The 18,145-nt window shown below is 37.0% G+C and overlaps 1 protein-coding gene across 1 annotated transcript in view; it reads right to left on the minus strand.

Annotated features, from left to right (window-relative positions):
* Positions 1-11,859: 11,859 nt before the first annotated feature.
* LOC123234404 (acyl-coenzyme A synthetase ACSM1, mitochondrial-like) overlaps positions 11,860-18,145 on the minus strand; it is a 56,935-nt gene continuing 50,649 nt past the window's right edge. Inside the window, exons 12-14 of the mRNA XM_044660311.1 lie at positions 17,282-17,381; positions 13,146-13,265; positions 11,860-12,487 (exon numbers count right to left, since the gene is read on the minus strand). Coding sequence (XP_044516246.1) covers positions 12,398-12,487; positions 13,146-13,265; positions 17,282-17,381 — 310 coding nt within the window. The 3' untranslated portion in view covers positions 11,860-12,397. The remainder of the gene's footprint in view (positions 12,488-13,145; positions 13,266-17,281; positions 17,382-18,145) is intronic.

The following is an 18,145-nucleotide window of genomic DNA, read 5'->3' on the forward strand; positions in this document are numbered from 1 at the left end:
GTAGAAGAACAGAAACTAAAATACAAATTCCTTACCCCTTTCTCAGTCCATCCCATTCTAGTGTACTTTGCATAACATCAATCTCCTCCAGCCTTGGTCTTTCACCTGTTTTTTTTTTTGGTTCCATTTCTAATTGTTTCCAATTGCCTTTTGGATATATTGCTATTACTTCAAACTTATGGATTCTTTCTGCACAGCCTCATAGGTTGAAAGGTATTCCATTTGAATCCCCTTATTTCACAAATGAGAAAACTGAAGCTCAAGAGGTTAAGAAACATGAAAAGCTTATGTCTTTTTTTATTAAAAGAAATTTATTTTCACTCCTTTCTATCAATAGTCCATTGAAAGAAAAAAAGAAAAAAACAATAATCATAATTAAGTAAAAAAAGTTCCTCATTAGCCATGCCTGAAAAGTATGTCTCATTATGCAGTCTCACTCTCTCTGATAGAGAGTGGACAGTATGCTTCATGGCAGGGCTTCTGGAATCATGGATGGTCATTGCATCCATAAAAATTCTGAGTTTTCAAAGTTGCTTGTATTTATATTACTGTTGTCATTGTGTAAATTGTTCTAATTTTGCTCATTTCATTCCTTATCCACTTATAAAAATCTTCAAAATTATTCATTTTATAATATAGATGTTATAGCATAAATCCTTCTCATTTCATTCTCATCAATTTATGTCTCCCTATATTTCTCTGAAACCATCTTTCCCCTCATTTCTTACAGCATAATAGTATTCGATTACATTCATATTCCAAAATTTGTTTAGCCTTTCCTTAATTAATGGGCCTGCGTCTTAAACTTAATCTATTATCTCTTTCCCTTTACTCCCAAGTCAGCCCCTTTTTCAAACTACTCCATTTCTGTTACTTGATTCCACTTTTCTTTCAGCCTTCTAGGCTAGGAAACATGGAGCCATATTTCATTCTTTCTTCTCCTTCACCCCATATTTCCAAAACGCCCTTCAAGTACCATCATATATCCTTTTAAAATGTCTCCTTAAAGGGGAAAGGACCTACTTATACAAAATATCTATACCAGCCCTTTTTGTGTTGGTAAAGAATTGGAAATTAAGAGGATGGCCATCAGTTGGAGAATGGCTGAACAAATTGTGGTATATGATGGTGATGGAATACTCTTGTGTTATAAGAAATGATGAACAAGATGATTTCAGAAAGAATTGGAAAGACCTTCATGAACTGATGCAGAGTGAAATAAGCAGAACCAAGAGAATATTGCACAGAGTAATAGCAATATTGTGAAATGATCAACTATGAAAGACTTAGCCACTCTCAGTAATACAATGATCCAGGACAATTCTGAAGGACTTATAGCGAAGAATGATATCAATCCTCAGAGAAAGAACTGTTTGAGTCAGAATTCATGTCAAAGCATACTGTTTTCCACTTTAGTTTATTCAGGCTTTTATTTTGAGATTACATCTGTAATCCAGATCAAATTGCTTACCATCACCAGGAAGTGAGGGGGAGAGGAAGGGAGAAAATTTGGATCATATAACTTCAGAAAAATTATATGGAAAATTATTATTACTTGTAATTGATAAAAATAAAATATCTTTCCAAAAAATAAAATATTTCCTAGACTTGTCTTAAAACATATTTCCATCATCTTTGGATTGGACCTTCATTTATTCATATTTGGTATACTGCTTTGACTTTCACCAGGCTTCCTTGCCTCTGGTTTTTCCTTCCTATGATCTATTCCAGTGATGGGCAAACTATGGCTCACAGGGCTACATGGGGGGGTTGCCCTGAAATGTTCTATCCAGAAGCAAGACATTATTCCTAATCTGACGAATACAATGAGTAGGATACAATACAGTGAAACTTTGAAAGAGTTGCCTTAGAAACAGACTGATAGATGAACATTTCCTTTCCTTTGGCCCCCTCTTTAAAAAGTTTGCCCATCACTGGACTCTATCCAGTAATATTTCTAATGTGACTTAATCCCAAAGCTCTTCCTTGCCCTTCTTTTTCATCTTCTTCATCTCCTCCTCCTTTTCCTTCTCTATCTCTTCCTCCATATTCTCTCCTCTCCCAATGAGTAGGAGAGGCATGGAAATCAGTGACTGCTATAATAACTTTGATTGGCTAGTGTGGCAGAATAATGTTCTAACCCCTGCTGCCATGTGATTTGGTCTATTTTTTCTTTAAAAGGCATTGAAACTATCCTCAAGACTTGTTTGACTTAGGAGATTAAAAGTATATTGATAATTGTTCAATCCCCTGGTGACCAACCTTTTAATATTCAACCAAAAACCCCTTTTTGCCCCTTATACCATCAAAGGCAGGATTTGAACCTAGGTCTTCTAATTATATTCAGAGGTCTTTTCCTTGTAGTACTCAACTAGTTTGAGGCAGAGTTTTGCTAGAGCCTCAGTTCAACACATAGAAGTCATAAAGTTTTCTTACCCCTAACTTCAGTTCCCTCATCTCTCCTCTGAAGAAAATAGTAGGGTTTTCAGCCAGTTTCCCATTTCATATGGGCCATATCTTGTGACTAAAAGAAAATGTTTGCCATTGTTATTCCCTGTTCCTTAACACCTATAAAGTGCCAGGTGCAGTCAATAAAAACATTCCACAGAGTTGCCTGGACTAATGTAATTTCATTTAAAATTTTTTAAAAATTTCATTATTTTTCAAATAAACATTTACTTTCTCTCTCACCTCTTCCCTTAAATTGAAAAAAGAAAACCAAACACCTTGTAACATATATAGTCAACAAAATAAATTCTTGCATTGCCAATGTCCCAAAGTGTGACTCATTCTGTATTTAGAGTCTAGAACTGTGATTGATCACTGTATTATCCAGAGTTATTAATCCTTTCCCTTACAATGTTGCAGTAATTGTATAAATTGTTGTGGTTCACTTATTTGTGCAAATTATATTGTATAAATTTTTCACTGGTTTGCTCATTTCACTCTTTAGTTATTAAATGCCTACTTTGTGCTCATCACTGTGCTAAGTATGTCCTGGGGATTCAAGGGAAAGTAAGACAGTCCCTATTCTCAAGGGTCTTATAGTCCAAGGAGGGAGAAAATATTGGTTCATATTATCTTCCCAGGTTTCTCTGAAACCATCTTTTATGGTATAATAATATTCAATTATATTCGCATAACATCATTTGTTCTGTTTTTCTCCAATTGAGGGGCACCCCCTTGATTTCCAGGGCTTTGTCAGTAGAAAAAGAGCTGCTATGATGTTTTGACCAATACCATTTCAATGTAATTTTGTAATTACATTGTTATTATGCATCATAACCAAGTTCTACCCTCAAGTCAGACTCCCTCCTATAAAGTCTTTCAGCCATTTAATCCAGAGACCAGCCCACCTCAGCTTTGTTGTCAGTTTGAGCTTTTGTTCCTCACTTAGATTCTTAAATATCACAGCTGTGGTCATAGGATCTGTTAAGCCTTTTATATAAACAGTTCACCTAAAGGGATCAGTCTCACAAAGAGGCATAATCAAGATAATTGTTTCACCCTTCTGGAACACAATGGAAAGAGAGAACAGACTTAAATATATCTGAACCTTTATTTATACTTTTAGCTCAGCTTCTGCAAGTTGAGTGATCATGACTCCACTGATTGCCCTGCTCTTGAAAAAGATTTGGGAAAATCAGGTGTGTGTGTGTGTGTGTGTGTGTGTGTGTGTGTGTGTGTGTAAACAGACACAAAGAGAGTAAATATTTAGAGCTAGAATCAGAGGTGTCAGGAGTTCATATCCCTTAGAAAAATTATAGTACAAATGGCCGTGTCCTTTCATTCACCAAATATTGGCACTAGCACTTTCTTCCACTCACATTCTCCACTCAATGGAGTCATTATCTACATTTTGCCCTTATATGTGAAATACTTTGTCCTGTCATAGTATTATGTTTGAAGTTCATTCAGAGTTGCACTGGAACCAGCTTGCATGGGGCTTTGAGAGCAAATTGTTAAATTTTCAGAGGATTTACGTATGGGAAATGCTATACATAAGGGATTAATTTATTGCTTTATTGATCATTGAGAAAGTGATGGAGAAGAGGCAGATAGGTAGCTCAGTGGATTGAGAGTTGGGCTTAGAAATGGGAGGTTCTAGGTTCAAATATGACCTCAGATACTTTCTAGCTGTGTGATCCTGGCAAGTCACTTAACTCCAATCACCTAACCCTTATCACTCTTCTGCCTTGGAAACAATACTGAGTATCAATTCTAAGACAAAAGTTTAGGGTTAAAAAAAAAAAAGAAAAAGAAACCCCGATGGAGGAAAAATCAGTAATGGAGATTGAACTTGAAAGTGTGTCTTGTCATAAATATCTATCTTAGTGTATATACAAATTATATAAATATGTTTTATATGTATATAGTTTTTTTCCTGAAGAGTTAGTTAAGACATTTACTAGCATACCCCTGTCCCACTTTCCTCGAAATGTTTTAAAAGATATTATCAAACTGAATTATGGAGCAGAGTCTATTCTGTTCTCCAGAGACCACAACTCCTCCTTCCCCTTCAGCCTACACACTCAGAGAAACCATGAGAGGTAGAAGATGTTGATTCTGCCCAGCCATGTGAAGGAGGAGGAAGACATGGGAAATTCAGCAGCAGAGATCTGGCTAGAGGAGTTAGAGCTTTTATTCCAGGGAAAGAAAGGAGTAGAAACCCAATTCATGGGGGCAGCTGGGCAGCTCAGTGGATTGAGAGCCAGACTAGGTTCAAATCTGGCCTCAGACACTTCCCAGCTGTGTGACCCTGGGCAAGTCACTTAACTAGCCTAGCCCTTACCACTCTTCTGCCAGGGAGCCAATACACAGTATTGACTCCAAGACGGAAGGTAAGGCTTTAAATCAGTGGTTCCCAAACTTTTTTGGCCTACCGCCCCCTTTCTGGAAAAAATATTACTTAGCCCCCTGGAAATTAATTTTTTAAAAAATGTAATAGCAATTAATAGGAAAGATAAATGCACCTGTGGCCATCACTGCTTTCCCTGGATCACTGCAGCACCCACCAGGGGGCGGTAGTGCCCACTTTGGGAATCACTGGTTTAAATTAAAAAAAAAAAAAAAATAGAAACCTAATTCATTCTCTCAATGCAGAATTTACCCTGGATGGGGAGACAACTCCATTCCTCCAAAGCAGTGAGACTGAGAATGCCTTGCCTTAAGGGTCTGTATAGATGTGAAAGGGAGAAGAGGCAAAGAATGAGGAGAGAAAGAAGTCAGAGAGAAGAAAAGGTAGCTGAAAGGAAAAGGAAAAGGCTGAAAGACATAAAGTCTGAGGATGTTGAGGTGTAAGCCAGATTGCTAAGCAGTCCAACAATAGCGAGACTCATAAAGATAGAAGGGAAAATGAATAATTAAAAAAAATTTGAAATGACCAATATGCATGATTAAGTATGTAGGATGTATTATAACAGCAAGGTGGTGCAGTGGATAAAGTGCTGGGACTTGGAGTCAGGAAGACTCATCTTTCTAGCTATGTGACCCTGGGGAAGTCACTTCACCCAGTTTGCCTCAGTTTCCTCATCTATAAAATGGGCTGGAGGAAATAAGTGGCAAACCACTCCAGTATCTCTGCCAAGAAAACCCTAAATGGAGTCAGGAAGACTAAGACATGACTGAAATGAATGAACAATGAGTATAGTAGGAACTGTGCTGAATGCTGGGGCTCCCAAGGTAAACCAACACTCCTCATACCTATGAGTAGTTATATAGAAATTATAGACAAAGCAGGTATAAGATAACCTGGGCAGGGTAAGGCCTTATCAATGGAAGATATGAGGAAAGGCCTGGTAGAGCTCATGGCTGTTGAGCTGAGTTTGGAAAGAAATCAGGGATTCTGAGGGACAGAAGTGAAGAGAGAGAACATTCTAGGTCCAGGGGACAGCCCTGAAATGGGAGATAGTGTGTCAGATATGAGAAAGAGTAACAAGGTCAACATGACTGGACCATAGGGAGTATGGAGGAGAATAATATATGACTAGAAAGGTAAAGATGGAGCCAGCTTATAAAGTGCTTTAAGTGTTCAATGGGAAAGTTTATATTTGATCCCAAGGCAATAGGGAGCTGCTGGTATATTTTGAGGAGGGGACTAATTTGGTCAGACCTATTCTTATTTTTCTCCTTTATATTACCTTTTATTTAATTATCTATATTATCTTTTCGGCAGCTATATGAAGTAGAGAGAAATGGGAATGGGGCCTCAACAATGTCAAGCGTCAGCACAGAAGTCAAGAGTGATTAGGAATGAGAAAAGCTAGTAGGATTTGGCAAATGAAAGAGATTGTTGAGTAGTTTCCATTGAGTAGTGAGACTGGAAACCAGTTTGCAAAGGTTTAAGGGGTGAGAAGAGAGAAAACTGAGGCATTGAGTCTAGATTTCTCTTTCCCCCCATGGAATTTGATTGAGAAAAGGAAGGAAAAATACAAGGCAATAGCTTGAGTGGATAATAGAGTCCAGCAAAGATTAAAGAGGAAGGAGATAGGCATGGTTGAAGGCAGAAGAGAAAAAACAACAGATTTTTTTTCAGTTGTGTGACCCTCTTTCTGACCCCATTTGAGGTGTTCCTGGTAAAGATATTGGCATGATTTGCCATTTCCTATTGCAGTCCATTTTACAGTTGAGGCAAACAGGGTTAAATGATTTGTCTAGGGTCATATAGCTAGTAAATGTCCGAGGCCAGATTGGAACTCTGGAAGATGAATCTTCCTGACTCCAATCCCAGCACTCTATCCCCTGTACCACCTAACTGCCCCACTTAATAGATAGAGTGAGGTTAAAGATTGTAGAGAGAGGGAATGACTGAGAGGACAATCTATTGAACTTAGAGTTGGGAAGACTTTGGACCCTCATGAGACATATGAATCCTCACAAGTTATTTAACTTCTCTTAGTCTTAGTTTCTTTATCTACCAAATGACATCAGGGTTGTTGAGATCAAATGAGATAATAAAGTTCTTTGCAAATGTCAAAGCACTGTATAATGTCAATTGCTGTTATTATTTTATTTTTTCCTACTCCCTGTTTCCCCTCTTAACATATCCTACTATTCAAGGACACAGTTCTTGCACCCCAGTCCCATGATGCCAGTCCAGCTAGCTTTGGTCCGTATCTAGTCTAGAGGTACAGTAACAGGACCATTCACATTGGAATTTTAGGTGAGATGTATTTCAAGAACATAAAAGTCTAACATACAGAACACAGCAGCACAGTCTCTTTGGACCTCAGAATTCCTTGAACGTGGGGTAAATAGTAGTTATCACCTAATAGGAATGGCTCAACATTATTTAGAACAATGACCCGGGACTGAGTGAATTGCCCTTTTTGGGGATGGATTTTTATGCCCAAAGGGAGGCTGAGTAGGAAAGTACCTTCAGAGCCCTGGTGGCTCTAGCTGGGGACTTTATCACCATCTTACATATCTTTTTGTGTAAAGTATCTTTGGGGGAGACAGGAGCTCAAGATGAGTGGTATGTACCTTCTTTACCTGTGGTTGTCAGTATATTGGGAAAAAGACAATTAGTACCACTTGTCTGACTCATAGATTTTGTAAAGGGTAGTAATGTGAAATAAAGCTAGAAAGGTAGGGTAAATCAGATGGTACAGGACCCAGAGAGCCAGGTTAAGAGTCTACAGTTCCTGATGTAAGTCCCAAATATAATTTGGAACCTGTGAAGGTTTTCAAGTAGAGATAATTATGTGATCACAATAATCCATTAAGAAGATTATTTTTGGCAAATTTTGGCAAGAAGATTATTTTTATTATTTATTATTTAAAATTAAATATGGATTAGAGATAGTAGAGAGACCAGAGGACCAGTGGAACTAATAAGGACTATTTTCACTAGTGTAAGTGGATACAGAAAGGCTTTGCCTTTGGTAAAAGGAGTTTCAGGCAATAAAGAATGTAGTGGAAAAGATTTGTGGGACAGGGAAACTATCTTCTTGCTTCTGAATTGATAGTATGCCTAAAAGTGACCCTGAAGATAAATCTCCTTAAGCCATTTTGGTATAACTGTGAGACTGGATTAGAATGGGCAATGGGATATCTGGTCCACCTTTTTCTCTTCATTTTTTTCTTTCTTCCTGAACAATTTTTTCTCTTACTCAAAGCCAAGCCTTCATGACCCCAGTGGGTATAGAATGTGTACTCATATTATCTACACCTTCTAGTTTGGATTTCTCCCTCCTTTCTTTAATTTGATTATTTTGCTGTCCCTATGAATAGGTCAACTACAGCCTCTTAGCTCCAAGATTCTCCTGCTATAAAACTTTGATTTACATAGATTATCTAGTGTTGTCTTTCTCTATCTCTGTGTATCAGTGTCTAGGTGTTTGTCTCTCTCACCTGACTATTAAAAACAAGGCTCTCCTGATAGTGATTCTTCTTTGTTCTCCTTTCTTTATTTTAACTAGGTTGAATCAACACCTGACACTTTTTTTTAACCAGATAGAGGACAGGGAGAGAATCTAGGGCATAGTCTCTGCAGCTTTGGGAGATCCCAATTGTAAGGTTAGATAGTGAGAAGGTAGGACATTTACAATCCATTCTTCCTTCTCAGCTACATGTGGCTGATCAGGTTAGGGGTAGGGACTGGTTTTGGTAGAGTATCTGCAATGGAGGTGTGAGAAGAGATCCAAAAATAAGTCCTAGGCACACTCCTTCAAGTTAGTTTATGTTCATGTGATGGGTGTGTAGAGGCTAGTTGGGAAAGGAGTGTTGAGTAAGCCCTTTAGGAATTAAAGTTCTCTAGAGTTAATAAATGAGAGGGTTTTTTCTTCTTGTCTAGGTTTTATCTTTTTTGGATATTTTAAAGTACCAACTATGTGCCAGGCACTGTATTAAGTGTTTTCCAAATATTATCTCATTTGATCTTCAAAACATCTCTACGAAATAGGTACAATTATTATCTCAATTTTATAGTTCAGAACACTGAGGAAAATAGATTTTAGATGAATTGCCCAGGGTCACAATGCTAGTAAATGTCTAAGGCTGGATTTGAAGTCAGGTCTTCCTACTTCCAGGCTCAGTGTTTTACTACACCAATTAGCTGTCTCAATTTAGCTATACTATTCTATATTTTATGCTAAATTTTCTTTTTTTGGAGGGGGGAGGAATTGAAGAATTAAACGGTCCAGAAGAATTGCTTAATCTACCATCTCACTATAATATATAGTTTGGAAGCTTTTTTCTTTTGCTTTTGACACCATTGGATTTCAAGATTTCTATATTAGTTGCAGCAAAGGTTTTGTGATTCTTACTATAGTTCCTCGATATTTAGTTTCTTTCTGTCTGCTTGAATCATTTTATCTTTGATAAAGAAGAATTTGACTATGATATTCCAAAGAGTTCTCTCTTGGGTTTTCTTTCAGGAGGTAACCAATAGATTCTTTCTATTTTGACTTTGTTTCAAGTTGTAATAGAATTGGACAACATTCTTTTAAGATTTCTTAAAATGTGATGTACAGTTTCTTTGTTAGGCTATTGCTTTCACAGTCTGGTAAATCTTAAAAGATGTCTTTTCAACTTGTTTCAAGGTTATTTTTTTGAAAGAATATACCTTACATGTACATCTAAATTTTTAGTCTTCTGACTTTGTTCTAATATTCTTTTGTTTTCTATTGAAATAATTGAATTCTATGTGTTTCATTCTATTTTCCAATGAGTTCACTACTTGGGCAAATTCTTCTACTTTTTGTTCAAAGTTATTTCCTTTCCTTCCTATTCCTCCTACCCACAAGAGCTTTAATTTCATTTTAAGCTTGTTCTAGTCATTTTTGAAGGTGTTGTGACCAAGACTCTCCTTTTTTTGAAGCTTTATTAGGTCTTTATGTATAGTTAGTCTGATTTTCACTTTCCTTTTCTTATCCCTTAGTATTTTTTACTTCTATTCAAAGCTTTCTTCTGATTACTTATATTTTTATTCTCAATTGTTCTATAGCAACTTTGTGTTAGGGTCAGATTCACCCCTTCTCTGCTCAAATCATTTGGTATCTATCAGGAACCAATCCTGTCTCCTGATTTAGTTTCAAAAGGAGTCCATGTTCCTCTGGCTCCTTTGAGGGCCCTAACATGTATACATACTGCTTGACCCACATACTGTGCCTAATGGCCTACTGGGAACTGGCTTTATACTCATTTGTGGTTCCAGTGATTGAAGGCCAAGATCCTGTTGGCTTCAAGTCCTGTATACTAGAAATTGGACTTGATTCACATCCTTTTTGGCATAGCCCCACTTAGAGCACCTGAAGATTTCTGGAGAAATGATCCAAAGTCTTAATGATTTACCATACTATAAAAACAACATTGTTCAAATCTAAGATTTTAATGTATTTGTTCCCTCTGAAAGGATTAATAAAGCAATAACCATCATAATAGCTAACATTTGTATAAACATTCTAAAGAGGTAAAAGAGCAAAAAGAAATGGAAGAAAAAGATGACATAAGTGAGGAGAATTCAAGGAGATGACATTTGACCTGGATCTTGAAGTTTAATTAGTCATTCAATAACCATTTATTAAGCACTGCGTGCTGGCTTTACAAAGAAAGATAAAAGACAGTACCTTCTAGAAACGAATAATCTAATGGACTAGAGAACATTCAAATAGCTATGCAACATTATTTATGTTATGTTAACATATCAATAATTTAGAGAATTCAGAGAAACTTGGGAAGACTTATATGAAATAATGCAGAAATAGAACCAGGAGAACAACTTATATAATTAGCTTAATAATGCAAATAAACTTGTATACAGTTGCTACAATAACAAAAAGGAAAATAATACTGAAATTCTAATGAATTCAAAATTCTAATGAATTTTGAACCATATAGTGACTAGTCAGGACTTCAAGGGACTTAAGGTGAAGCATGTCTCCATCCTTTGGGCAGAGAGGTGGTGGACTATAGCTATAGAATGAAGAATACATTGTCAGGAAGAATAAGGGGGTTGATTAGTTGTTCATTTTAATATTTTGGTACAAGGTTGTGTTCTAATGATGGAAGTGGTCAAGCAGTGTGTGTGAATGGCAAGTTTTAATCTTCTCTCTACTATTTACCACCTGTGTGATAGTAGGTAAAGTTTTTAATCTCTCTGGGCCTCTGTTTTCTCAACTATAAAAGGGTGTATTGGACTAGATACCTTTTTAGATCCCTTATAGCTCAAAACATATGATTCTAAGTGACAAATATATTAAAATGCAAAACATTAATAACAAAATTATCCTTCAAATTCCTTGGCCTTATTTGGCTGAGTTAAGCCAATGATCCAAATCTAGCAAATATTTATGTTGATGGGTCCAAGGGGTCAAATGGAACAAGTCTGATTTTTTTTCACAAACTGTTAATCAAACATTATCAGTAGTAAAGAGTAGAATGCAAACTCTTGAGTGCTACCTATATTTAGAGAAAAGGGTTACATCCATAAGAAGTTAGGAATTAGGCACTAAAGTAAGACAATGAGTAGCTTTGACTTCATGAGGAAAAGCAGATGCCAGGCCCTAGAGATTTCTATTGAGAAACTTAGGAGACATGTGGCCTGAGGATTCAGCAACTAAGAGACAGAGTGGTATAGTGGAAAGAGCTGGTTTTGGAGTCAGATGATCTGATTTCAAATTTTGCCTCTCACACTACTTTTCTGACCTCCGGCAAGTTGCTTAATTTCTCCGTGCCTCAGTTTCCTTATCTGCAAAAACCAGGAGTCTCTTTTAGCTCTGTATCCATAATGCTCTGAACTCCATGCATCCTCACTGTCATCATAACACTGGATACCCCTACTAGTTGCCCAAAGCCTAATTCTTTTTAACATTTATGAAGCACTGGGCATTGGGTCTACAAAAAAACAACAACAAATGGTCCCTGTCCTCAAGGATCTTATAGGGATCTCATAGATTTATTTGGGAATGTCTGAAAACACTTTAGCAAATACAAGATTATAACAGAAGGGAGAGAGGACTCAGGAGATTAAGAAAGGTTTTAAGTAGGAGGTGGCATCTGAACTGGGCTCTGAAAAAAGCTAAAGATTCTAATGAAAAGAGAGGAGGAAGGAATGCATCTAAGGCATGGGGACACTAGCATGGATATGACCTAATGATAAACTCTCTTTTTTATAGATCCAAATAACCTTTTTTTCTTAACTGGAAATTCCTTGTTATTATGGTCAACTATTACAAAAGATAAAATCCTACAACGTCAGGGGTTTTGATCTGTGGTATACTCATAATTATAATTGTAAATGACTTTTTGTGGCCATTGGTAAAGCTGGGAAGAGAACAAGTGCTCCAGTCTCTTTTATTCCAGCTTAATTGCTTAAATGTGCATGTGTATCTGACAATTACTCTACTTAAGAGAGACACATGTTCTGACAGAATCTGAGCTGGAGTCCAGAAATAGATCACTGATTAAATCCTCTTTCAATTTTCCGGAGACTGCTCCTCATGATCTTCCCCGTGACAGTTTTGGGCAGATCTGGAACAAACTCCACCTGATTAAGAAAAGACAAAATCCTTGTAGACTCAGTACCAGAATATTCCACCAAATCTCTTTCACTCAGTTGAAGTGATTATTTTCCTTGGTTTCCTCTTGTGTAAAATGAGAGATTTGGACTAAAAATTCTCTAATGTCCCCTTTGACTCTCACTTTCAGATTCTAAGCCTGGTCCTGTTAGATCTATGTATCTTTGTAGAATCTCTCTGTATGGAATTTTACGATGTATTTTCTTGAATTAAAACAATTTATTTCCACATGTTTTCCCAAGTTATATGATTCATATTCATATTATCCCCCTCCTTTCTTCCCTCCCCTCTCCTGGAGCTTGCAAGCAATTGAATTTGGATTATAACATTTCCATATTATTCATTTTTATAAGTGAATAATCTTAGAGAACCAAAACCTATGGGATTCTGATATGCTGGAGAATTACAATAATGAAAATTCCTCTCCACTGGATGAACTACCCCCACGCTCCTTCCCTTGGCTACATGATTTTGACCAATATGCCTGGCCAATGCAATTGGAAGTCCAAACTTTCTTAGAGGGTCACTAAACTGGACTTCACACAGACTGGATAGTGATGGAATGTTATGCCCTCTCCCCATCCCCACTCCCTAACTCAGAAAAAATTCTGGTGTGAGTGACCTTACCTTCCTGGGATACTTGTAGGGGGCAGTAGTCGCCTTCACATGCCGCTGTAACTCCTGAGCCAGCTGGTTATGGTCATGGGTCATAAACTCTGGGGTCAGGACCACAAATGCCTTCACTACCTGCAGGATTGGAGCAGGACTTATTGACAGAAGTTGGAGAAAAGTATAACAGGACACTTGGGGGGCTAAACTAAGGAAGAACTGTTCTCAGAACACTATAGATTTGAAGAATTGGCAGAACAGGAAAAGAGTCTAAAGAGTCGGTTAGTCAATAGACACTTATTAAGCATTTACTATATGCCAGCTAGGTGACACAGTGGATAGAGTGTCAGGCCTGGAGTCAGGAAGACTCATCTTCATGAGTTCAAATTTGGCCTTAAATACTTCATAGCTATGTGACACTGAGCAAGTCACTTAATTTCAATTGTTGGTTAGCCCTTGTTGCTCTTCTGTCTTGGTATCAATTCTAAGTTAGAAGGTATTTTTTTTAAAGAAATTGTAATCTTATAGAAATTCCTGAGACCACTGAGACTTGCCCATGGGTTATTCACCCATGATGTGTCATTTGAACCAAGGTCTTCTTAAGTCCAGTTCTCTATCCACTCTTCCCACACAGCTTTTATGAAAGTTTAAACTTAATGTTGTTGTTCAGTTGTTTCAATTGTGTCTGACTCTTGATCCCATTTGAGGTTTTCTTGGCAAAGCTCCTGGAGTGGTTTGCCATTTCCTTCTCTAGCTGTTTTATAGATGAGGAATGGAGTCAAATAGGGTGAAGTGACTTGCCCAGGGTCAAAAAGTAAGTATCTGAGGTCAGATTTGAATTCTGTGATCCCAACCCCAATGCCCTATCTACCTAGCTTTAAACTATACAGCACTATATAAATGTAAGGGATTATTATTTTTTTATACAATCCATCATGGTGCCTCTAAGCCTTTTTATATTTCTTAAAAATGTAGAGACAATGAATATGGTTGCAGGCAGAGACAAAAGTTGAGATGGACAATAATTAGGTCACCCATGGGAATTGTATAATTGAGTAGCTAATATGGTCCATTTTTAGCTCTTGACTCTAGTCAAATCACTAATTCATTAGCTGAAAATGAGCCAATAGTATAATTCAGTTGTCAAAATATTAATAAAACCTTAGACCAAATGAATAGAAACAGTATGCAGATCAAGGGAGATAATGGTCACAAATTCCTCCATTCTGGTACCACTTATGGAATTTACTTTGAGGCCAGTTCTAGTTGCCACATTTTAAGAAGGGCATTTCTCTAATGGAATGGATTTAGGAGAGGGTGCTTTGGGATGTTGCAGGGCCTGGGAACTAAGTCATAAGAAAATAGCTGAAAGAACTTGGATGCCTGGAGAAGAAAAGACTTAGGACATGCTCATTGCCTTCAAATATTTAAAGAGCTGTCATGTGGAAGAAAGATTGGATTTATCAGAGAGCAGAACTAGGACCAATGGATGGATGGTAGAGGGAGGCAGAGAATAATTTAACATAAGAAAGAACTGAATAATTAAAGTCCTTTAAAATGGAATGAAGGCAGCTAGGTGGTACAATGGATTAGAATATTAGGCTTAGAATCAGGAAGACATTTTCCCAAATTCAAATCTGGCCTCAGACACTTACTAGCCATGTGACTTCTTGGAAAGTCACTTAACCCTCTTTCTCTCAGTTTCCTCATCTGTAAAATGAGCTGGAGAAGGAAAATGACAAACCACTCCAGTGTATTTGCCAAGAAAACTCCAAATGGTGTTACAGAAAGTTGGACATGATTGAAAAATGACTGGAAAAAACAATAGAATAAAATGGTCAGTATGTCTGGTTTTAGAATTAGGAGGACTGGGATTCAAGTTCTGTCTCAGACAAACCCTAGCTGTGGAAGCATGGATAAATTGCTTAATCTCTCAGTAAGCAAGGCAATTCTTTAAAAATATATGGTACAGATCATTTTCTAATTTACATTACTGAATTTCCATAAAATGTGTTCCTTAGATCAGTGGTGTCAAATTCAAATCGAATGGAGGCCAAAGACCCCTGCATAGGGAATTCTAAATTTGGCACATTGATTCAGAAAACCACATGTTAACATTATCTATGTTCTATTGCATTTTCCATATTGTGAAATATTTCCTGATTATATTTTAATTTGGTCTGGGTTATACTTAGGAGTATTGTGGCTGCTATGATTCTCAGGCCTCACGTTTGACACCTTTACCCTAGATCGATAAAAGCACAGGCTAGTTCCAAAACAGAACTTTATGGGAGTTTATAGGATCATGTATTAAGAACCAGAAGGGATCTTATAGAGTATTTAATCAAGTCCCCTTATTTCCAAATATGAGGACACCAAGACCCAGAGAAATGAAGTAATTTGCTCACAGTCATACCAGTAATAAACAGGGGCAGAAAGATTTGAGACTTCAAGTCCTGCTGCCTCCCTTCTTTGAGGTGAGGCTGGATAACAATTTGTCAAGGGCGTTATCAATATTTCTACGAGGGTGGGGAGTTAGGTATCTGTTAAAGTTCTTTCCAACTCTAAGATTTTCTGATTTACTGAAGTGCCTATTTTGGATAAACTTTGTGTAATAGATGCAAATCTGATATCCACAATAATTGATGGGAATACTATAATATGGTATCTTGCAATGCATTTCCCTTTCGCTTTAGAAGGAATTACATTGATCTTTTTCATGATATTTCACTTAGGTAGATATTAAAATCATTTAATTCATTCATTCTTGGAACATATTCAGTCTGGAAACACTGAGTTCTAGCTCAGCCAGTTACTACTAGTTTGATCATGAGTAAATTCATTTCTCTCTATGCTTCAGTTTCCTCACCTGTAAAATAGGAATAATAATACTTGTAGGGGGTAGGTAGGTGGCTCAGTGGATTGAGAGCTAGGCCTAGAGTGAGGAGGTTTTAGGTTCAAATCTGGCCTCAGACATTTCCTAGTTGTGTGACACTGGGCAAACCACTCAACCTCCATTGCCTATCCCTTACTGCTCTTCTGCTTTAGAATCAATATACAGTTTTGATTCTAAGATGGAAGGTAAGGGTTTACAAAAAAAAATGATATTTTTACTGGCTACCTCATAGAGTGGTAAGAATCAGATGAATAATATACATATTTGTTTGCTTAAACCCTTACCTTCTGGCTCTGAATCATATTGTGTATTGGTTCCAAATCAGAAGAGCCATAAGGCCTAGGCAATGGTGGTTAAGTGACTTGCCCAGGGTCACATAACTAGGAGGTGTCTGAGGTCAGATTTGAACCCAGGACCTCCTGTCTCTGGGCCTGGCTCTCAATCCACTGAGCGACCTAGGTGCCTCCATATTTTGTAATTAGAAAAACTGTAAATAGACACCATTTTCTCATGCAAAGTTGTTTTGAGGATCAAATGAGATAATAGATGTAAAATAGCTTTGTAAATGTTAGCTATTGTTAATTATCCCTACCCTCAAGTTTCAATCTTGTGACCTTGAGACCTTCCTGGATGGCTTCAGTCCCCACTAACCTAGGAGGTCCTTTCCATCTTTGAAATTCTATGATATCTCCTAGCTGAATGGTCTGGGGAAGTGGTAAGGGAATTTCCAGTTACAGTTGGATGACTTTGACCAGAATTGTTTTGAGGAAGGAGAAGCTAATAAAACTTAATATGTTATAGAAATATAAATTATTATAATCATTATTAATAGTATTATTTTCTAATTTTTGAATTATTTGTTAATTATTCTCTAAACTCTTTCTCCTTCTTTATTCATGTATTTTAGCATTTTGTTGTTCTCTAAAAGTCACAGATAGGTTAAATCTATTTAAACGGCAAGTTCTGTGAAGACAGAAACTGTGTCTTGCACGTATATCCCCTCTATAACCTCTAGTCCAGTGTTAATTACAAAGCAGATGTCTAATAAATAGGGAGAGATGCATGGGAGTAAAAAAATAATGATTTAAAATGCAGTGCTGCCTTCTGGCCACATGAGGGAACTGCACACATGTCCATTTTTTTTTTTTTTTCTTAGCCATGATTTAGCTTGGAAATCCTGTCTTTTGAGTTGTTGATTATTAAGACTTAGAGTATGACCTTCTCTGGACCACCCATTACATCTTGCCTCTTTCCTCACCTCCCCTCGGATTGGGTCTGGGCTGCCGATGACTGCTGATTCTGCCACAGCTGGGTGTTCTGCCAGGGCGTTTTCAACTTCAGAAGGACCAATCCGGTACCTGAAGGGGGAAATAGACTTTCAGAGAGTAAGGCTATTGTCTCTACAACCTGTCCCAAGCAACAAGGATAATATTGTCATCAGACAAGTGCTCAGACTTCATCAGCTCTAGTCTGACAACCTTCCCTTTGCTACCCTTCAAGTTCATCTTTTCTTTTATCTTCCTTCTAAAGTAACTTCTGAGAAGGACTGATTGGATAGATTGTCTCCAAAGTCCCATGCTTTAGTGTTTGGGCAACATAGCAGGGATACATTTTGTAAGGGGAAAAGGGATACCGTGGACCAGTTGTTACTAAAAAAAACAACCCCCTGAGATTTATGCAAATAAAATCAGCCCTTAATATGGCAGGACTACTTTACCTTATGTGTTCATTATGAATTCTTTTACCCTTTAAAAGTTAATTAATACCTAATAATATGGAAATAGGTCTTGATCAGCAGATACATGTAAAACCCAGCTGAAATTGCTCGTTGGCTATGGGAGGAGGACTAGAGGAAGGGAAGGAAGAAAATGAATCATGGAACCATGGCAAAAATATTCTAAATTAATTAAATAAATACATACATAAAAAATAAAATGTTAAAATCTATATGTGTATATGTACAAATTCATTTAGAGAAGGGACTGTTTGTAAACTTTTTTCATGTTATCTACATATATCTGATGTAGAAATCACTTAATAAATGCTTGTTGTCTTTCAGAAAATCTAAAAAAAAGTTAATTAATACCACTAAATTAATTCATTTATTAAATTAATTATAAAA

Source organism: Gracilinanus agilis, chromosome 1 (genome assembly GCF_016433145.1).
Source record: "Gracilinanus agilis isolate LMUSP501 chromosome 1, AgileGrace, whole genome shotgun sequence".
NCBI classification, from domain to species: Eukaryota; Metazoa; Chordata; class Mammalia; order Didelphimorphia; family Didelphidae; genus Gracilinanus; species Gracilinanus agilis.